This window comes from Camelus dromedarius, chromosome 4, assembly GCF_036321535.1.
Source record: "Camelus dromedarius isolate mCamDro1 chromosome 4, mCamDro1.pat, whole genome shotgun sequence".
Lineage (NCBI taxonomy): Eukaryota > Metazoa > Chordata > Mammalia > Artiodactyla > Camelidae > Camelus > Camelus dromedarius.
In genome coordinates, this window is record NC_087439.1 from 28,718,096 (window position 1) to 28,741,834 (window position 23,739).

The 23,739-nt window shown below is 35.0% G+C and overlaps 1 protein-coding gene across 9 annotated transcripts in view; it reads left to right on the forward strand.

The window, feature by feature from the left end:
• MBD5 (methyl-CpG binding domain protein 5) overlaps positions 1-23,739 on the forward strand; it is a 329,751-nt gene that overhangs the window by 263,798 nt on the left and 42,214 nt on the right. For 7 of the 9 annotated variants that reach the window (XR_010380573.1, XM_064484760.1, XM_064484759.1 and 4 more), the window contains 5 exons: positions 1,016-1,189; positions 9,797-10,469; positions 13,631-13,733; positions 14,802-14,982; positions 19,326-21,461. Coding sequence is in view for 8 of the 9 variants with exons in the window: in XM_064484760.1 (XP_064340830.1) it covers positions 10,357-10,469; positions 13,631-13,733; positions 14,802-14,982; positions 19,326-21,461 (2,533 nt within the window). In the remaining variant the exon portion in view is untranslated. Of the gene's footprint in view, positions 1-1,015; positions 1,190-1,513; positions 1,590-9,796; positions 10,470-13,630; positions 13,734-14,801; positions 14,983-19,325; positions 21,462-23,739 lie in introns of all 9 variants that reach the window. The other 2 variants (XM_064484758.1, XM_064484757.1) reach the window with 2 other exon arrangements.

The following is a 23,739-nucleotide window of genomic DNA, read 5'->3' on the forward strand; positions in this document are numbered from 1 at the left end:
ATCTTCTCATGAAGTGCTTCACATGAAGTTGATCCCCAGTAAACACTTAAAACATTAAATACAGTGCTGGAAAAAGACAAAAGAAAAAGTAGGCCAGATATAAAAGATCTCAGAGGGAAAGAAGCACCTTGTGGAGTACTTACAGTCTAAGATGTGATCTCTACACTTCCAGTTTAAAAAATTGATTTTGCCATTTCTCTCAAGGGTGGTGGACCTCTAAGTTCTGACACAGACCATCTGTATTTCCAAGAAATTAGTTTATAAACCAGGCCACCTGTTTGTTTGTTTTCATTGACTGAAATACTTATATCTGATATCCAAGTCACCAACTTAATGATATTCAAGCTCCTCTGAAATCCATGAAATAACCAGAAGGTTGTTCAATGACTGTGGAAACAGCACAAAATAAGTTAGACTGCACCAAAGATTATTTTACCTAAGTTGAGAAAGAACCTTGTCATTGCCTCCCTGATAGCTAGAAGAAAATTAAGTAAGAGGTACGTAAGGCCTCAAGTATACTTTTGAAAGTCTTTCTAAATTCTTTTCTTATTTGCTAAAAGAAAGCAATTTTGAAAGTCAGGGGGAGAATGTCATTTTGTAACTCAATAATGGTAATGTACAATTTGGTTTCATAATTCTTTGATCCCAAGATAAGTTCCTGAGATAGTGTTAATGTGGTATTATTAACAATGGTGCTAAGAAAGGAGAGAAAGAGGATTGAAGTTGGATGAGAATTCTCTGTACCCTCTACCTCCTTTAACTCAACAACCATCAGAGTCTCAGAGTCAAATCAGTTTCATTAAGAAAGTTAACTGTGTGTGCTTGTGGTTTCAACTGGCTTCCTGGCATTCCTTCATGTATTAACAATGCGTGAGGATCCACTGAGAGCTCATCCTCTACCTTTGTGAAGGAACTATAAAGTGTAGGTTAAGTGGTCATTAAAAAAACTAAGTTGTACCTCTTGTCAAGGAGTACAGTCACTTCAAGCCTTATCTCAAGGTCCTTTCTGTTCCAGAGGTTGGAAACCCAAGTGCCTACAGAGGCCAGACTGGTGGGAATGAAGCAGGAAGCCACTGCAGTGAACTGGAGAGCCAAGTCCTTCCTGAAGGAGCAGCCCCTGCTCCGTTCCAGATAATTGGCACAAGGCAGGAATGTTGACCTAGTGTTACCACACTGTCCAGTTTCTCAGGTAAAGCAGGAAATTCACATTTTCATGTGAAATCTTTTGATTTAAATATTGTCAGTGAATTCACTTGTATTATCATTTTCAAATTGTACACGAGCCAAATACATCTGCAGGTGCGATTTGGCCCTGTTTGTAACTTGGTTTTACATTTTGCTTATGTATTTGTTAAATTGGAGACTTTCTTTTCTACAGGTTTTTCTTTTCTTCAGCATGTTCTCTAAGCTATTCTATGCCTGGCTTTGTGGTATTGAAATTCCCTTCCTCTCCAACCTGAATATTTTGTACGTAAGTTTTCTTTGATTGCTACATTTTCTCTGCCTTCCTCAGCAGTCCAGTGAGCAGTCAAAGACAAAATGGAGTTTCCTTGAGACACTTTTCATATGACACTACTAAACATCCTCAGGTATTACTACTTACTCATCTCATTCCTGATGTGTGAGCTAAACACAGTAAAAGGTCATTTATTTAATTGAACTTAGTAGAGATTGTATGTTTGGGGCTCCCCTGTCTAGAATCCTCACAGAGACTACCTTCTTCCTTCTGCATCTTGAGAGACCTTATCAGATAATTAGTTAGATTATGGTTATCTTTTACATTTAATTATGTTTGCTGGAGATGTTGATTAGACTTGAGTTTTCCTAGGTATTTATACATATTTAGAGACAATATATTTGTTCCTTCAATGGCTGAGGAATTGTCCTATTTTTCACTTTGAGTATCTTGGTTGCCAGTGTTACTGGAAGGGGCACCACTACCTCTAGACAGAATTGATCACTCCAGGTAGGAACTTGGCATCCATTGCCAGGTGAATTGAAGAATGCTAAACATCTATTAAGTAATAGTACATAAACATTAGTTATTTCAGTATGTTGTACAACCCCTAAAAGGATACGTCACAGTTGTTTCATTCTTAGTACAGTTTTGGTTAAATATGATAGATAGATAGATAGATAGATAGATAGATAGATAGATAGATAGATAGATAGATAAATAGATGTACATTATTTTTCAAGAATGATGTGACCTATTGAGCTATACCTTGAGTAGCCAAAATACCAGTAATGCATAGATAAAATGTGAAAATAACCCTTAGTGCAGTCTTAAAAGGATTATGTAAATGTTAGCAAGTATTTTTTATAAATATTCCTCATAAGAAACGTTGCTACACTACAGAAAAGCAAAAATAGCCAACTCTGTTGATGCCTAATATACAGAAATAAATGATACCTTTTCCCTCAGAGTTATAATGAGTTTATCAGTTAGTTCATAGATGTTCTGGTATGACTATTATTATACTTAAAAAAAGTTCTCTGAATTTTTTTTTAAGAATATGTATTTGGGAGGTGGCGATTGTTCACTTTTGGGCTTTTAAGAAAGTAAAATGTATAGTAAGCATTTTCTACAAGCATACAAATCCTCACTTTTCTTCTGTATTTTTAAAGGCACAAAGGGAAGGTTTAACTTGAAGTTAACTGTCTCAATCACTTTTTCTTTGTAGTCTTGTAGAATGGCAAGGGCAAAGAAAATGCTCAGTTATGTGCAGTAATATATGTGAATTCCTGAAGATTATAAGGGAGAACTATAAAGGGAACCTAGTTTAGACTTGAAAAGCCAGATAATGATTGGAGAAACCAGGGAAGTCTTCTCTGAAGAAGTGACATTTTAATTGAGATAAACAGAAGTTGGTTTAGTGAAGAACGTGAGTGGGAATTGGAGATGGCATTCCGAGCAGGAAAGTAAGAGTGACAACTTGAGGCATTTTAGAACCAATGAAAGGGATAACCTTAATTTTTCTTTTTAGTATTTAATTCATTCAGATTAATGTGGCATTCTTCCTGACTTTCCCTATCTTTTTCTCTACTTGGCTAAAACAGAAAGAAAAATAATAGCATAATACTGGGCACAAAGTGTGTGACTGTTTCCACTAAAAATCTTCCCTAATGCTTTTAGGGATTGAGGAAACATTAATTAGCTGTTTATGACGTTAAGTTTTTTGGAAATAATATTTTTCCTGATTACAGAGCCAACACATTTTCATTATAAAAAATTTTGAAAATACAGAAAAGCAATTAAAAAATAAAAATCACTCATGTTCCTGCTAGTTCCTTGTCTTCCTGTTCAGAGACAAGCACTGAAAAGATAGGACTGTTCTATTCCTATAGCTACATATACAGTAGCACTTTTATAAATAAAGATTTATAACTATACATGCAACTTCGTTGTGTGTTTTTTCACCTGACAATGTCATGGACCTTTCCCAGTGCAATTAGGTTTTCTGCAACATGATTTTAATAGCTATGTATAAATAATAACTTAATTATTTATTATGTGCTAGGCACTAGTTTAAGATGTTTAACTTATTGTATCCCCAGTACAGAGCAATTCTATAAGGTCATAGTCTCCATTTTATAAGGAAAGACATTTTTTTTAACTTGCCCAAGGTTACAAACTATTAAAAGGTAGAATTCCATAGCTTCTCAATATTGTAATTAATTTAAATAAAACCCTATTTTTTGACTTTCAGATCATTTCCAGTATAGTGTTTGGCTATTTGAAATAATACTCATGATTCTGTGGGTTGGAAGTCTAGGCTGGGCTCAACTGGGACAGCTTATCCCTGTTCTGCCTGGTGTTGGCTGGGTTCATATACATATCTGGGGCTTCAGCTGGACTTCTCTCTCTTCTCATGGTCTCTCATCCTCAAAGGGCTAGCTCAGGTTCTTCCTGTGACAATGGCATTCCAAGTAGCAAGAGTGGAAGATACAAGGTTTCTTGAGGTTTAGGCTCAGTCCTTGAACAGTAGCACATCCATCACATTCTACTGTTCAAAAGCAAGTCACAAGGCCAGCCTAGATTCAAAGTCTCAAGAAATAAATCCCACCTCTTAATGGAAGGAACTGCAAGGTATTTGTGGCCAATCTCAGTCTACGACATTCAGCATTTAGTCCTCTAAAGGCTTGTGTGTGACTAGATGTGTAAGTTGCTGAACGTTGGTAGCATGAAGTGGCCTGTATAAATAATCCTCCTCACCATAGGTGGCCATAGGTTAAGATGCTTGTTACCTTGACTCTGAGGACTGGCCTTACTCTCAGGAACCTATCCCTCTACTTTTCACAGTTTGTGAAAAAATGTAACCTTTCTACGTGAATGTGATCATCATGCAGTTTTTGAATGTTTATTTCTTCTGCACTAAAAGGGCAAGGAGATTTGAAAGTAGAGAGTTTCGGTGATCGGGGCAGAAAAGATGTGCTTATGGTAATGTAAATCGTACTTTGGGGTGAGTAACCAAAGCTTGGCAGAGGCATTAGGTCTCTTCCAAAAGATGTATCTGAGAGGTATGTTTTGGGAGAGGTGGCTGCACAGTGAAGATAAGAACCAAATGAAAATAATTACCAGAGTTAAGATGAGACTAATCTATTGGAAGCTTGTTTGTTTTTTTTTTTTTATGAAAGAAGATATAACCAAAAGGTAAGTATGCTCTATCATAAGTGAAAATGCATAGCTTGAATAAACAGGTGAAAAGAAAAACAGATGAGAAAGTTGGATGGAAGGGCTGGCTACGTGCTGGGAAGGAGCTGTTAAAATAATCGATATGACGGTGAAAGATAATTGAAAAGGGGAAATGTCATTTAGGGTTACTCTAACAAGCATAATTTAACTAATAATGATGGAAAGATGATGAGTATATCCATTTATTACCCATCCAAATGATAATAATATTGTAGCCACTCAGACATTACTCTTCACAATGCTAATGCTCGTGTTATTTGTTAATCCAGTCATATCTGTTGTTGCATGTACATATTGTTTTGGAATTGAAGTATAGAGATAGGTTATATGTGAGCCTTTTTTCTCAATTGGAGAACATGAGGCATTCTTTCTTGCAAATGTCAGAGTGGAGTCTACTTCTTAACTTCGAATAGTTCATGAGTGAAGTTTATAATCACTGTATAAAAAGTATAAATGATAATTTCGGCTTATATCACATACTAAATATTGGTGTTTCACCTAATTTACATCATCTCTCCATGATAAATCAATAGTTCATTCAGTATTCATTCTGTCCAACTGTTTATACAGTAACACCACTGAGCACAAGAGTAATGCATGATGTCATTATAAAAATTTTAATAGAATTTACTCATAATATCACATGACTTAAAAATCAATTAGTTATGTTTACCATTAATCTAGTTTGTGTGATATCATTCAGAAGAATGTATAACATTTGATGTTATTCAGAAGATTAGCTACTTACTTTCATGATGTCATATTCTCTGATATTTAGTCTTCGTGGTGTCTTGGGTATAACTTTTAAAATATACATTTAGCACTGCATAACAGTGAATTTATTATGTTGATAAGAATGTTGGTAAAGCAGACAGAATAAAGGTCTGTTGCATTAATTAGCAATTAATATGTTGAAATATGTTTAATTTTTATATTGTTACATCATTGATTTTAGTAGTTTGTGTATTAATCCAGTTAAAGTGTGTATATAAATCATTTAAATAAAACTCTATGCACTGTACAAATAAAGTATAAAGTTAGCATGTTAATTTTCCTAGAAGCCCTATCATATGTTTTCTACCCAGAAATTATTTCTCAGAGATTGGGAGATGATTTGGGACAAATCTAGAGCAAAACAAAATAATTCTTTGTATTTTATGTCAACGTGCATACTTACTGGCTTCTACTGAGTTCTCTTAAAAACTGTCTTTCGTTTTAGACGCAAATGTTGCTAAAACTTTACAAGCCTACATGGTAAAAATTCGAACATAAAACTATGTTAGCTAATTAAAATATACATAGCCTTCATAAACTATTTAAGCATGTACTTTGGGCCGAGCACTATACCAGGAAGTGGGACTATGGGAGGAACCTAGAGAAACAAGTTTCCTGCTTTGAGCAGTTTACATTCCTATGGGGAGAGATAGGCAATAAGCAAGCAAATAAATGATAAGAAAAAAAATCGGATAATAAGAGTTATCGGTGAATTAACAGAGTGTGAGAGAATACCTAGTGTTTACAATGTAGCCTCTTTGAGGAGGTAACATTTAATTTGAATTCTGAATGAAGCCAATACAAAGAAGTAAATCAAGTTACTTCATCAAAACCCAACTCTCATAGACTAATTTGCATATTGAAAGGCAGTAGGAAAATGAAAATGTTAGTAGAATTGTGGAAGATACTCTCCTCTGAACACATACACAAGGACATCCCACTTTTTGAATTTTATTATTGCTGCCAGAAATGTTTGTGAAATAAGTTTAAGTTTTGTCCAAAGTATAAGATCTATCCCTGATCCTGAGTATTAGTGAGATGGTGTTGCCTTTCATATCATAATATCTTTTCTGTTTTAACCTGTGTTTGTTGGGCTTAACCAAGCCATATAAACATGGTGGGTGATAATGCTATCTTTAGGGAAGGTGAAGTGAAAAAGTTGTGAATATGTATTTTTTTATATTCAATTTGGAAAAGAGGAGAAACTGTTGTTTTAATAATAAAACTATAAAAATAAAACTTGACTAAATCTTAAATGATTGGTAGAAGATAGTTATCAGAATCTTGGGGGCAAATAGAATTGATTTTGATATTTAGCAAAAGAGGGCATGCTTAGGTTTCAGAAGTCTGAGAAACATGGCCTGAAGTGTTTTCCTAAAACTACTCTTTGGTACTTTAAGAAATTTATCAAGGGCCCTAAAGTTATACAATTCTATTTTAGTAAATACTTCTAAGTGAATTATCAAAATGGCCATAGATTTATGTACAGAGATATTTACCTTAGATTTATTTGTAATTGTGAAAATTTAGGAGAAAATCTATGTCTACAAAAGGGAAGTAAGTAAATAAATTATAAACACCTATCCAAGAAAAATCTAAGCAATTAAAAGTCGTATTTTGCAAAAATATTTAATGCCATAGAAAAATGCTCAAGTTGTAAATAAAGTACAAAGTGGTAATGATTCAATATTTAAAGGAAAAAAGGCACATTTATACATTTTAAAAAATTAGAATCAGTGTAAGTACTTTAGAGAGCAGTTTGACAGTGCCTGAAAAGCTTGAATGTGTAGACCCTGTAACCTGATGTTACTGTGACTCATCTACCAATGGATGAATAACTGTAAAGTCATATGATAGAATACTATTCAGATGCTAAAAATTAACAAATTGGATCTGCAGCAGAGGTAGATCTATATATCTCAACAGAGATAGCTCTCAAAACAATGTTAACTTTTAAACGCAAGTTTCAGAATGATAATATATAATAGCATTTATGTAAAATTTTTAAAATACATGTAACGACACCAAATATTGTTTACATATATACATAGGGAATAAACATATAAAAACATAGCCTGGAAAGATACAGAGCAGAATAAGAATGTTGATTGCCTCTTGGCTAGAAGAGGGGGGAATAGGACTAAAAAGAGAAGTGGGATGGAGGGAAGAGGTAGTATTGAACTTCATCTGTAATATCTTCTAAGTGTTTTATTCTTTAAAATAAGCAAAAATGACAAAATGTTTACATTCTGAATTTGGAGTGGTGATTCACAGATTGTTATAGTGAACTGTTTTTAGTGTGTGCTTTTAAAACGTTCTAAAAGCAATGAAAGAAAGTTATCCATGTTTGCAGTGGTTATTATTCTACAGTGAGATTACAGTTCAGTTTTAATTTGCATCTTCAAATGTCTCTGAATTTTCCAAATTTACAAAATGAATGTTGAGAAAATCAATGCCACTTACAGATAAATAGATTACTATGTAGATACTGGACCCCTGCTCTGTAGGGGGTTCCTAAGGCCCTTACAGTTGAGCTACCTCTAGAATGCTGAAGTTTCAGCCAAAAAAAGGATGACCCTCCCACGAACAAAAGGAAGTAAAGGGCTGGCTGCCCCCATGGTGTGGAAATGTAAACCTGGCCATGTCCTGGGGAAGGGAAGCAATGGCGTTAGTCTAAACCAGTGGGTCTGGAAGTTGAGTATGCATTAGCCTCATCTACAGGGCTTGTTTGAGAAGATTGTCCCCTCAGGGATTCTAATTCAGAAAGCCTGGAGTCAGGCTTGTGGATTTGCATTTCTGACACATTCCCCATGTTATTAACAACAATGATGCTTGTCCCAGGCCCTGTGGAGTGGACCCAGCAATGCAGATTAGTAGCTTGAGTCACTGTTGAGAATGTACTGCTTGGCACTTTACTTTTACCCCACGTTCCTCCCAGTACATTTTTACTCCTTTTCCTAGTGCCTACCAGTGTTTCTCACACCTATCTCCATGGTTCCTGACTTTCAGCTAAATTAGTATATGCTTCATTACACCTTTAATCTGTCTCACAGGCAAGGCTGCAAATTAGGCATATGCCTGAATACATGATGCCTTTTACTACAAAGCATTTTCTTGCTTTCCCAATGAAGAGACCTAAAAAAAGGTTTGAGGTTTAACTTAAATATGTAGGCTTTTAGGAATGCAGATTGAGTAGTTTTGTGTCTATTTATACTATTTAATCTGTTGATTGAGTAATACATGCATATTTAAAACAAAATATTAATTTTTATTTAAATTTTTAAAACAGTTTAAATACTTCTATATGAATCTTAAGACATTGAACATAGTTTTCCAGAGCATATCTTCTTCACTTCCAGTTAAGTTGTTTGAGATTCAGCATTTAATCTGTGAGTAATGTTGTCACTGTATATTTTTATCACAAACCACAAGTCTCACTCCTATAACACTGGAACAGTTTTTTTCATTCATCTTTCAGTGTAATTTCATGAGTCCCACAGTGCAATCATACAGTGTATATTAAATTGATTATAAAAAGGCTTGTTTGCCACAACAAATAATGCTAGCAATTGTGTTATTACATTCTCCACCAGGATTAAGTACTAAATCTTTTTAAATTTTTATTTGCCATCTTTTTTTATTTAACAGTTCTATTAAGATGACCTCTTATAAGCATTCCACATTAGCACTGATTGCTGCTGTTTCAAGCCAGTATGTCTTCCCCAGACAGCAACTTGTGACTTAATAAAGGAATTAAGAACATACCCCATGGTAGAAGGGAATTTGTCTTAACTGCAAAGCAGTTCCCACTCATATCCAAGAACAACGGGGGGAAAACCTCCTCGTACTTGGTAATGTACTGTAAGTTTATTTCCTTTTAATTTTTTCTTAAAAAAAAAAAAAGGAAATCCTTTCTTCTTTAGCTCAATATGGTGATTAGAAAAGTCAGTCATAGGGCTATATAGAGTTAAAGTGTTCAAAAGTGATTGGATTAACACACAGCTTTCTAGTTTTCAGGTCCTAAGAGGTGATAGATAATGTTTCTGTGTTTTTATTGTGAGTTAGAAGGAGGTTGTGTGTGTGTATATGTGTAATGCCATTATTATGGGTAATGAGAAAGTTGCAATGGTGAAGAGCAAGCAAATTGGTTTAACTGGAGTAAGTGGATCAGGTTGGAAGAAGAGAACGAGTTGAATTCAACATGTGATTTTGACAGCAGAGGACATCAAAGTGGTTTGGTACACTTACCAGTTTATTCTTAAAAGTGTACAGCTTCTCAATTTTCCATCATTAAATATAGTGTTTACATATTTACATATGTTTCAGGCTACATTGTTGGAATTTTGAAGACATGAAAACATCAGATGAACCAACGTGCAGCATCTTGGATTCAGATTGGAAGATGAAGAGAAAGTTTAAAGAATGTGGCCTATAAAGGCGGGTAGTACCTGGAAATATTAACTGACTCACACTGTAGAAATGAGACCGGTTTCTAAACAATAGAGGTCATTTTAGTCCAGCATCAAGGTTCAAGACAAAATGTTGAACTAAAAACATACACTCCTCCCCTCCCCCACTTCAGACAGGTGCCAGCATTGGTGAATATGATTTTCCTTAGTCAGAAGCACTCGTTTTTACCCATGTAGACCATCCTTAGAAGTTAAATATTGGTTATTTAATGTAGATGATAATGGGAAACTGATTTTCTCTACAATGGCAGATTTCAAGGACTTGGTTCCAAACTGAGCCGAAGCTTCCCAATGCATTTTGTACAGTCTGGGGAAAACTGTGCTGCGTTGGCCATTTTTGAAAGCCATGATGCCCTGTAAAATAAGGATATCATCTTATTGCTGATATCTTTGGGGAGTCCCAAGCAGACACAGAAAATGAATGGAGGCAAGGAGTGTGACGGAGGGGACAAGGATGGAGGTCTTCCAGCTATACAAGTTCCTGTGGGTTGGCAGCGTCGTGTGGATCAAAACGGAGTGCTTTATGTCAGGTGAGCCCTTATTATTACCTCATTACCTCCAAGTTTGCGATCTCAAAACGAAGGAGGATAATCTTTTCCTCTGAGGTTGAAAAATACTGAGACTGACAGCACCTCAAATCAGTTTGAATAAATGATCTTTGTGCTGGAAATATTCGAGTGTTTTTATTCTATATTATTTTGCAATGTAAATTGCCTTAGGTAACGAGAGAATTTTTGTGCCTTGTTCGTTTTCATATAAAATTTCATTCTGCTTATCTCTGTAACAAGGATAAAGAAAAATATGAAGATTTCTGAAAGAAACATAAGCATCATTACTGTATTCACAGAAGAATGTGAAATACTGAAAATAGACCCAGTGTCTCTTGACAGCATTATAGTGTCCTTCATAGTGCTTCAGCTGACTATTCTGATGTTAGGTTGAGTGTTTTTATATACAGGCAATCTCAAGTATTAGTTTCTTAATGCCTGATATTAACTAAAAATAATTCCCCTGTTTTTTCTGTAGTTTTTAACTCTATTTCCTGCTTATAATAGTAAAAAAGAAAAAGTCATGATGGAGTCATCTCACAAGTAAAAAGCATGCAAATAACATGTAAATACCTGCTTTTTAAAGTTTTGACGGCATTTATTATGTAGAACAAGTTGAATGAAATAACTGAACTGTTGGCAAGAAGTTTTAGTCTTATGATTAAGTAATTGGCACCTAAGTTCCTTACTTTGTAGTTTATCAATGAGTATATGATTAGGATACCATAAATCTTTGCAACAACTATTACAAATAGAATTTTTTAAGAGATATCTCAGTGCATCATAACATTAATGCTATTACTTTCAGTGTGGTTATTTGTCTCTCAGCTTCAACAGAATTCTCATTTATGCAAAGATGTATTTATACGAATGAGGAATTTAATTTAATTTGTTAACAAACTGCCAGAAATACTTTGTTATCAGTATAATATAGCAAGATATCAGTGTTAATGTTCATATTTATGGTTGTTCTAGTTTGTAAGCAGCAACATATATATTCAACTTAGAGCAAATAACTCCAAAATCTTGATAATTTCATTTTCGGGGTTTTTTATTTGTTTTGTTTTACTTCATCTTCACCTCTGTGGAAGATAAATAATTTTTTCAGCTTGCTGAGAGAGTTAAGTTAAAGCAAATAAAGTCTGGGACTCTGTCAGTTATCTTGTTCATGATTTTCCAAGTCTGAGTAGACGTCACTGTTACTGTGAGTTAGTTTGAGCTCTCCCAATCCAGTCTGTACACTAAAGATTAGTTTGGAAACTAACCTTGCTAGATAAGGTGAAACACCTTCAGATAAATTCAGTTAGCATGGGTTTAATTTGTTTTCATATGACTGGTTAAATTACTGCTTGAACATATATGAAGCTAGCCCTCCTTCTACAGCTCCCTTTGCAATGTGCAGTTTGCTTACAATTTTTAGGTTAGTCTCCAGCTGCTCCTGCCTCAGGGTGGCATTGAGGCTGCACATTGAATTTCCCACCTGCTTCCAATCTTCTAAGCTTTATCTATGCCATAAGACTTGTAACTATTTTTGTGTTAATTATTACTCCCAAAAGTTAATTAAAGAGCAACAACTGAAGGAAAGAACCCAACTGACTGATTGAGAGGAAGTGTTTTTAAAGAGTCTAGAGTAGAGCACTGTAATAGAATTCAGGAATTCTTGTCTTCAAGTTTAATTTTACAATTAAATTCCTCTAGGATTCAGTCACACAGTTTCTTTAACTATAACACGTTAGACAGTTTCTTTTCACAAAATTTACCAAGTCTTTGCATGATGACTGTGGTTTTATTTCATCAAAATTATCAGACCTCCAAAAACATCTTGCTGCCCATATTGATGGGATGGAACTCTAGTCTGTAGTATGGGAATTACTATTCTTTGTGTATCATCTGAAAAATATTGTTAGCCTAAACAAATGAATGGGTGAGTTAACAAAGTTGAGGGTTTTAATTCTGATTTTCTACATGCAAAATTCACTTATATGATAGTCCATAAATTAAATATGAATTGCATTTTAAAGCTGGTTTATTCATAGATACAAAACTACTCCCTGTGTTTTTGTAGAAGCAGAATAGTCTTCCACCAGTAGTGTAATGCTTTGCTTATAAAATGGGGAGTTTTATTTCTGGATAAATTTTATCAGAAAGCTTAAGTGAAGGTTCTGATAAATAGTCATAAATAAAAGATATTCTTGAATGAAAAGTATATAATAATTTTCAAAATATAATATGCATACAAGTTGTAAAATCAACACATTAATAAAAGTCCTAAAGTGCAAATTGCTTGTTTTAAACTAACCCTCATTGTAAATAAAACATTAAAGACTTATCCTGTCATCTGAATTAGTACTTAATCTGTAGACTTGAATTTGATCAGTATTCACATTATCATGCTGACTTCTGTGACCTGACGACTAGTAACATTGAGAGCACTACCCAGTAACCAGTGAGTAACCAAAGACCTGCAAGGCACCTTGCTGCCATCTAAATCTCTGTTTCCTCAAGAGTTCCCCATTCTTTGTCAGCTCTGCGTGGCTCTCTCCTTATCAGTGCAGCTTGGCTCTTCAGTAGAAGTTGAGTTGAGCCACACTGATCTATCTTCATAGATGAAGGGGGAAAAAAAAGAGAAGCCAGTTTTCACACACGGACAACTTGGTTCCAGACTCCAAAATTAAAGGGCAGAACTTGTTGGCTCAAACTTTTGTAAACTTAGTGACTTCCTGGTTTGACCTCCAGCATGTTCCTAAATTTCAGTTTTCCCTCAAACAGCTTTAGAAGTAGATCTTCTAGTTTAAAATGATAGTGATTACTTCCATGTAGTTTTCTTGTTCCTTTCTTGCCTGCTCTTTCTTAAGAATAATAGCATTTTTCCCATCCTTAGTCCACTCTTGGTTTTCAAAATACTTATATTTACTTTTCTATGAAGATCTGTATTTTTCTGAGAAATATTTTGGTTCAAAAGAAAGAGCGATAGTGTTAAAGGCTATAATTTAGTAGCTAACATAATATTGACAAAGAAAATGCTTTTCCTTAGTAGGAAAATATTATCCTGCAAAGGACAGTAAGACTATAAATTATGCCTTTTTCATGTAATATGTGCAGTCAGAATTATTTCCTGATGTTTTTTTAAACTATTTTTACAGTCCCAGTGGGTCTTTGTTATCTTGCTTGGAGCAGGTTAAAACATACCTGCTTACTGACGGAACATGCAAGTGTGGCTTGGAATGTCCTCTTATTCTTCCCAAGGTAACCATTTTGCAATAGATGTATCAGCAATTTCCTATTTTTAGGTGTTTCATATATTTGCTTTTCTCATTTGGCATTTCATGTTTATATTACTTCTCCAATTATATATACGTTTTTAAGTCTTTAATTAGTTATCTTTTGCATGCATTTTGGAATGCTTAAAGACTGTGGAAAATAGTTCAAGTCCAAGAATCATTTTCAAAGGTGACAGACCTATATTCATATTAAATATTTCATCAAAACCTCTTTTGCATCTTTTAATTAGAGCTATACCCATGCTCACTATTTAACAGTGCAATATTTTCTTTCCCTACTGCTCAGTCTACAGTGTTATTTTTAGCACTGGTGTTGATAAATCTGCCACAAATATTTCTAAAATCACAAAGCTGAACCTCCTAGCCAAAAATGAAACTGTTTTACTCCTTCACAAGGCACAAAGTAAAATCATTTTAGATGATAAAATATTTACTATAGAAATAGATTATTATTCTCTGAATGTCTGTAATAGTGCTAATTTTATGAACTAAAGATTAATAGACAACTTAATCTTTTTATTTGTGTGTCACCCCATTCAAAAAAAAACCATTTGAAACAGCTTGTAAGTATATACACAATAAGTATTTTTAAATAGAGTAGTATATTTTTTAAATCAGTGATAAGGTGATATTAATATAGCAATAAAATAAAGCCAAAGAAAAAGTTAGTATGCAGCGATGTCAGATTTTAGGGTTTTTTTAAACTATACTTCATCTGTTTTTGTATTGTTGTAACATCAGGAAGTATCTAAAATTGGGAACATTATCAGATATGTTATACCTTTCCATATGCTTCTCTTTGCTATCTTAGAATCAGGATAATTTTCATTATTTACCCAGCCACTAAAAACCATAAGTTCAGCGGAAGTATTTATTACGTTTTATATAAAGTTGCTTTTCTTAAATTTAAAAATTTGAGAAAGTTTTATTCAGATTTATGGGTTAATCTATGCAAAACTTTTTTTTAACAAGGAGATCTTTTTACTTAATATTTTTACAGACATATTTTAAACAAAGACTGTGCTTTTTCCAGGTGTTTAATTTTGATCCTGGAGCTGCTGTGAAACAGAGAACTGCAGAAGATGTTAAAGCAGATGAAGATGTCACAAAGCTATGCATACATAAAAGAAAAATCATTGCAGTGGCCACACTTCATAAAAGCATGGAAGCCCCACATCCTTCTCTGGTGCTCACCAGTCCCGGAGGAGGAACAAGTATGTAATATGCAAAGGGTTTAGGAGTTTTCCTCTCCCACTCTTCTCCTGGAGAAGGAGTCACTAGAAATCACTTTGCCAAGCTTTTCTGACATGCACAATGCATTTAAAATTATGTGGATTTTATCATATTACTACAAAGAGCAAACAAAATTACTTTGGAAAATTCCCATGAAGTTGTCTCCCAAAATTTCCTATCCAGATCATTAGTTAAGTGAGCAGAATAAACACTGACCGGCACATAACATATGCTATGGAGGTACATAGAGCTGAGCTAACAAAAGAGAAAGTGCCACTGGTTTTTAGGAAACAAATGTAGTCTTTTTATTTTTACTAGGGCTGCATTGGAATGTGTGGTATCACGTCTGCAAATGCAACTAGCAATGCTGTCCGGAACTAGCAGTGTCATTCTTTCAGTCATTTCACAGTTACTTATTGAACATCTACTAACAGAAGTCACCCTGCCAGTAACTTTTTATACCTCCATCTAACACACATATATGCATACATGCTTTCATTTTTGAAAAATTTCAAAGCTGCAGAAAAATTTCATGAACAGCTCATTGAGTACCCATGTACTCTTCACCTAGATTTATCAATTAACATTTTGTTGCAGGAGTTGCATATATTGTGACAATTCATCCCTGAATATTTCAGTACACATGGATGTTCTTCTACATAAACCACAGTCTAATTATCACATTCAAGAAATTTAAAACTGATATCATAGTGTTACTGTTATGCAGTCTATATTCACATTTCTCCAGTTGTCTTAATAATTTCTTACAGTTTTTTTTAATTCAATGTTTTTTTAAAATCCAGGTTGCAAAGACTGTGCAACTGCAAGTAGTTGTTAATGTTTGTTTAATCTACATCAGTTCCCCAGTCTTTTTAAATCTTTCATGACATTGGTATTTTTTGAAGAGTCTACACCAGTTTTACAGATGCTCCTCAATTTGGGTTTGCCTAATTACTTCCTCATATTTATATTCAGGTTAAACACAGTTTGGTAGGATTGCTGCTTAGGTGATGTTATGTCCTCATTAAGAAGCACATAATGTCAGTTTATCCTATAGTGATGACATTAAGTTTGATTGTTTGTTAAAGTTATGTACATTGTTGAGGTACATTTTCCCTTTATGATTAATATGTAATTTGTGGAATTTCACTTTGAGGAACTTCTTTTCTTAAGGGCTAGAATATGAACTCTCCAAAATATCACAGTTAACACTTAAATAATGGTTCTGGATAAATTATGCCTGAACACCAAAGCATTTGTTTATGAAGGATAACATTGTTCTGCACAGTTCTGAAAAACAGGGGTGAGGACTATAACCTGAAGTGATCAGAGAAGACTTCACGGTAGAACGCAAATTTGAACCAGCTCTGGAAAATGGTAGGATTCAGATATATAAGGGAAATAAGAAAATTCTTGTCCGAAAGGAGTATGGCATAATTAAGGAATGATGTGGAAACTAATCTGGCTTGAGTGGAAAATTAAGCCTGCATAGTTAAATTGAGGCTAAATCACTGACAGCTTTAGACACAAAGAGAAGTCGTGACACTGTATAGGTCATTAAAGATTCACACTTAGAATTCCCATGAAGAGAGCCAGGAAAGACAAATCTGGCAGTTACTAGCAGAGAGCTCCTCTCCCATAACCCTCTAACCTTTAAACTTTAACAGGAATGATCAGAAAAAATTACTCCACTAAGGTATGTAAGAAAGAAAAATATTTTAGCAAATTTTTCTTTTTCTTTTAATGAGCTACTTTTTTTTAAGTTATAAGATATTGCAATAATTTGAAGACATTTAATAGTAATAAATGACTTAAAATGTACCATTATCCTGCAACCTTGGTGTAAGTATGTTTTCATTTTTGCATCTTACCTTGCACATGTGTTTGCACATACTCACATCTGCTGCCGTTCTCACATCTTACCAAACTGCTTCACCTCTATCTTGTTGCCTTTTTAATGACTCAAGCATAATCTTGATCTAGGCCCTTTGTCATACCTATACATGCAAGTTTCATTATTGAAATTAAATGTAAATATTTAACTAGTACAGGTATAAGAGGTATATCTCCATTTCCTTTTAAAATGTTATGATTTATTAGATTAATTTCTACTCTTTTTTCCAGCTTTAAACATAGTATTGATTTCAATTTTGTAACTTTAAAGTATTAGGTTGGGATTTAAATCATTAAAAGTTCAGAAGACACATGTAGTAGTTTTCTATTTTACATCCATAAACATATAATTAGTTTCTGTTTATTCTTTGGAAAGTTCCTTCTGAATATACAGGAAAGCACTAAACAGGTGCCTGGCATTTACATTTGCCAACTCTTGTGATACTTGAGTTCCTAACTGCAACATAACAAAATAGCATGACTTTTGTTTATTTGTTTAGTATTCCTGTTATTTTAAAGATGGTAAGTATTTTTCTCAAGTATGAAAGAAATCCTTTCTAAACCACAGCTACTTTCCAAATTCTGTTGAATATAAAAATGCCAATGTCTATATTTTTAGTTATTGAACTGTAGATAATTATATAGATAAACAAAAAAATACAGCTTGGTGGTTTTATTACTAAAGAGGATGCAATCAGTCCTCTAATAATGCTAGTGATGTTAACACAGACAACTGTGTTCTTACTATATGCCAAGCACATTGCCTCAAATATTTTTCACATATTATTTCTTTGATTACAAACTTTAAAAATCTTTCCTTATCAGGAAAATAAATTCAATTGATTTCATCTGCTGCAATTCTCTTATTTGATTGGTTCTCAACTTTTCATATATTATATTCAGAAATCACTCTATCAAAGAATCTCTACAATGCTAGAAACAGAAAGCCCACATTTCCCAAGAAAAATAAATGTTTGCCACATTCTCTTCTTGAATATACCATATCAAGACTTCTGTTTACCCCAGGTTAAGAACCACTGTCTTAGAAATTGTTATGTTATGATTTGACCTGTATACTACCCAGCTGGTAGGAGAAGTGTATTTATTTTAAATGTGCTGTTATCCATTTAAGTAAATATACCTCGGGGTGCAAATGAATCCATATATACTTGCTGATATGTTGTAAGTCTCAGAATTGAGATGGCCAGTATATGGTATGAACAGACCACCCTCATCTCCTGTGCCTGTTGTAGACTCATTGGTGTTTTCTCACAGAGCCCAGCTACAGCTCAGCATCCTTCAACACAGCTCTCTGAGCAGCCACCACTAACCAGTTGATGGGAATTTGCATGTGAAACTAATTTCATGTGCCATCCCTGTTTTAGAAGTCACAACTTTATAAAATAGTTAAACATTGTTAGGGGCTAAAAAATACTTAAACCTAGAATTCTGACATGATAGAATGAAAATTCTGTATGATGAACCAGCTTGCTTTTGTTGACTATATTCTGTCTGATCTCCAAAAGAACTGAATGGATTCCAAAAAGCCAGCGAGGGAGCAATGCACTGTGAAAAAAGAGAATACTCAATTGGAACCCAGTACTGAAGATGTTCATACTCTGACTAAATTTTGCTTAAGAATTCTATCCTAATAAAAGAATTACAATCTTCTACCAAAGTTGGTTGACTAAGGCTGTTTTTACAACAATGACTGATAAAGGGCAAAGAAATTGCAGCGTTTCAGTATTACAAACTTGATATGAAGTTAGTGTGATTGCAGTATCAGTGTTTACTGTTGTTATCACGCCCATTATAAAAGATTCAGAATCCCATTCACTTAATTCACAAAAATTAAGACTTCTTCACTCTCACAGTAAAAGTGTTGGGATAAGGAAGAGTTTCTGTGGCTGTCCTGAGGAGATTTTAGTAAGGCTTGAGATATTTATACGATTAACATTTTTTCTGGGGAAAATGACAATTCATTTAAATCACCCACAAAAATATTTCGCCACACAGTTTGTAATTTTCTATTGTTAACTGTGTTCTTAAAAATTTCAAATCCAAAAGATAGTAACATCAGCATTTCCATCTGGGCTGTCGATCTTGATTTTGCACGTTATATGTATTACTAGAGTGGCTAATGCCAGTATGTATGGATTCAGAACCCCATCCTTTCTCAACAGTTACGAGATAAACAGGAGTAATGAGCAGTTACTGAGAACCTTCGGTCAGCTAAGGGAGAATAATGTGCATTGTTCAATCAAAATTTAATGTAGAGTACAGAACTTTCTATTAATTGCAAATTTTCTATTCACCGATTTCTTTTTCCGGATGCCCTCCCTTCCTCATTTCCTCTTTTCCTTCCCTCACCCCATCCCAACGCGAAAGAATTGAGACTACTAACAAAATTTTTGTTTCTCTTTCACATCAGATGCAACTCCAGTAGTACCTTCACGGGCAGCAACTCCAAGATCTGTAAGAAATAAGTCTCATGAAGGAATTACAAATTCTGTAATGCCTGAATGTAAGAATCCTTTCAAGTTAATGATTGGATCGTCAAATGCCATGGGAAGGCTGTATGTACAAGAACTGCCTGGAAGCCAGCAACAAGAACTCCACCCTGTCTACCCCCGGCAGAGATTGGGCAGCAGTGAACACGGACAGAAATCTCCATTCCGTGGCAGCCATGGAGGCCTGCCCAGTCCAGCATCGTCAGGTTCCCAGATATATGGAGATGGCTCAATCTCTCCAAGAACTGACCCACTTGGAAGCCCTGATGTTTTCACAAGAAGTAATCCTGGGTTTCATGGAGCTCCCAGTTCTAGTCCTATTCACCTGAATAGGACTCCTCTTTCTCCACCTTCAGTAATGCTACATGGTTCTCCTGTACAGTCATCCTGTGCAATGGCTGGAAGGACTAACATACCTCTTTCCCCAACCTTGACTACAAAGAGTCCAGTAATGAAAAAACCAATGTGTAATTTTTCAACTAATATGGAAATACCACGAGCAATGTTCCACCACAAACCACCCCAAGGCCCACCTCCCCCTCCTCCACCTTCTTGTGCTCTTCAGAAAAAGCCATTAACATCTGAGAAAGATCCACTTGGCATTCTTGACCCTATACCTAGTAAACCGGTGAATCAGAACCCTGTTATCATTAATCCAACTAGTTTCCATTCAAATGTCCACTCTCAGGTACCTGTGATGAATGTAAGCATGCCTCCTGCTGTTGTTCCTTTGCCAAGTAATCTCCCTTTGCCAACCGTAAAACCTGGTCACATGAATCATGGGAGTCATGTACAAAGAATTCAGCATTCAGCTTCAACCTCCCTGTCCCCTTCTCCAGTGACATCCCCAGTGCACATGATGGGGACTGGAATTGGAAGGATTGAAGCATCGCCCCAAAGATCACGCTCATCTTCCACATCATCAGATCACGGAAATTTCATGATGCCACCTCTAGGACCCCAGGCCACTTGTAGTGGTATTAAGGTTCCACCCAGGTCACCAAGGTCAACAATAGGGTCCCCAAGGCCATCAATGCCATCAAGCCCTTCTACCAAGTCCGATGGACATCATCAGTACAAGGATATCCCTAACCCATTAATTGCTGGAATGAGTAATGTACTAAATACCCCAAGCAGTGCAGCTTTTCCTACTGCATCTGCCGGAAGTGGTTCTGTAAAGAGTCAGCCTGGTTTGCTGGGAATGCCTTTAAATCAGATCTTGAACCAGCACAACGCTGCCTCCTTTCCAGCAAGTAGTTTACTCTCAGCAGCAGCCAAAGCACAGCTAGCAAATCAAAACAAACTTGCTGGTAACAACAGTAGCAGCAGTAGCAATTCTGGAGCTGTTGCTGGCAGTGGCAACACTGAAGGACATAGCACTTTAAACACCATGTTCCCTCCTACTGCCAACATGCTTCTCCCAACAGGTGAAGGGCAAAGTGGTCGAGCAGCACTAAGAGATAAGCTGATGTCTCAGCAGAAAGACTCGTTGCGGAAAAGAAAACAGCCACCTACCACAGTGTTGAGTTTGCTCAGACAGTCTCAAATGGATAGTTCTGCAGTTCCTAAACCTGGACCCGACTTGCTAAGGAAGCAGGGTCAGGGGTCGTTTCCCATCAGTTCAATGTCTCAGTTACTACAGTCTATGAGTTGTCAAAGCTCTCACTTGAGTAGCAATAGTACCCCGGGTTGTGGGGGCTCAAATACTGCATTGCCTTGCTCTGCTAACCAGCTGCATTTTACCGATCCCAATATGAACTCCAGTGTTCTTCAGAATTCACTGACACAGAACATACCTTTAAGAGGGGAAGCCGTGCACTGCCACAATGCAAACACTAACTTTGTTCACAGTAACAGTCCAGTCCCAAACCACCATCTTGCAGGTTTAATAAATCAGATTCAGGCTAGCGGGAACTGTGGGATGCTCAGTCAGTCGGGCATGGCTTTAGGAAATTCATTACATCCCAATCCACCTCAGTCAAGAATTTCAACGTCCTCCACTCCAGTGATACCAAACAGCATTGTTAGCAGCTATAATCAAACAAGTTCTGAAGCAGGTATGGTTTTATTAGAAAAAAGTACCCAAAGGTACTAAACTTTTATACGTTTTTTAAAATTTGTACCAAAATATTTATTATGATAAGAAATGATCCTTTCCCCATTGTGAAATTCTCATCATTTCTTTAGTATTTATAATTTTATTTACAGAGTGCTAGGGACTTGTCTATTAGAAAAAAATAACAGCCAAGAGGATTCCATGTGTTTCCGTTATTTGTTGTCAATCTGTGTCATTTTGATTTTGTTTGACTTTCAGTTGGTTATATAACCATTGGACTCTAAACTACAAAAGAAGCCATAGAAGGCAGGATTTCCTGGTTCATGAGACATGTGCGTGGTCTATGCCAATATAAAAGCCGTTTCCCTTAGATTTTGTTTGTATTCAGGTAAATGAAGCTCATCTTGGAAAACCCAAAAAAGGCAAAAATAAATGGATTTTTTGTTCTTGCTGCTGACCAGAAATAGGTGAATGGATAGGAAAAGGTAACTAGAAGTTGTATGAAGTAGAAAGCTGTCTTCTAATGTGTTTTCTTATCCTAGTTTGCTATTCTTTATTACTATTTGTTTGAAAAAAATTCAAAAATGGATATTGGCTACTCCCTTTTTTAAAAAGGTAATAATTTAAGTTTTCTAATAAAAAAAGGCTTGAAAACCTGATTTCCAGAATTTTTGATCTTGAAATTATTTTACAGTTTTCTTGTAGAACTAAACCATTATTTTTACCATTGACATTATTGTATCTCTTCACCTGCTATTAATGGAGACAAGTTTATTTAAAAGTAGACACATTAGAAAGAACTGTATTTTGTTCAGTAGCATCCTCAGAAATTGCTATAAAAAACTGTAAAGAAGCACTGAAGAGATAAATTCATTGAGCCATCAAAAAATTTGATCATGAAAATATTGGAATGAATATGCCAGACCAACATTAATGATTTGAGAGATTGGTGGGAAATGACAGGGAGGAAATAAAAGATGATTGTAGAGGCAATATTGTTCAGATATGAAAACAGTGGGCCTTTAAAACCCGATTGCTACTGGAAATGAGAAAACTGCTGAGGCTTTTAATAATAATAAGCTATTGTGTAGATATATGTCAACTGTATTCTCCCACCGTGCTGGAACAGCATTATGACCTACATGTCTTTGTTGCTTGTAGCAAAATCAAGTGTTTTCCTTCCTGGCGTCACTGCTTATACCTGCCATTTTCCACAACCTGTGTTATGTGTTATGTTTTGATGTCAGTATTTAATGAAGAACTGTTCATTGACCTCTTGTGTTAAAAAGAATATAAGGTAAAGAAGATAATTGAAATGATTAGTGCCTTCTTGATATTCTTAACCTAAGGAATCTCATGAAACTATTTTTTATGTGTTTAACCGGATATTTATTCCAAAGGGGCTTCCAGCTTTTCAATGACTCATTCCTTTTTGGATAATTCTAAACAAATGAAAATTTAATCTTATGCGTTTAGCAGGTTAAAGTTACATAAAATCAGTAGCTATTTAAAAATACGCTATATTTATTAAGTATACCTTCAATCATTTAGGTGAGACATTGTTAGTCTCATTGTATTATATCTTTAAATTTTGATATCCCTTACCTCAACTTACTTTGTTTCAGGTCTGAGTTCATATTGCAAAGTGTACATATTTTTATTAATGATGTATTTTAATTTATCTATAATGGAAAAGACCAACATTTATTTATATTCTTGTTTCTTCTGATTGTCAAGTTTAGAATTATTTTACATAGTCTTGGACATGTATTTTCTTATGCCATGCATCTCTGTAAAACATCAGATCTGGATTGCCAGTGCTGGGAGTGTCAAAACACACATGTTGAAAATTTATTAATATAAGAAAAGTTAGCATAAAAATAGCTAAAAGGGACAGGAATAAATGTCTAGTAATGATATGGATATAACCAATCATGTGTGAGCTAACAGGAAGCATATGCTTGATAAAAATCTAGGTCAGTAAGAATTTTTTAAGCATTAAACCTAATAAAATTAATACTAATTAATGTACATAGATCTGATACACAGCTGGTTATAAAAATGGGTAGATTTACTAATTAGTGTAACTTTTGATGAGCTGAATATTGACGAGATCTCTGATATGTTTCTTGTAGATACACAGTCAACTGTGTCAACTGAATATACTGTCATTATAATTGCTTAGGCTAAGTAGTCATTTACACTGACATTTATTCATCCATCAAATAAATGCCAAAGCTGGGCATTCAGAGTGAGACAGCTAATGACAGTCACAGCTA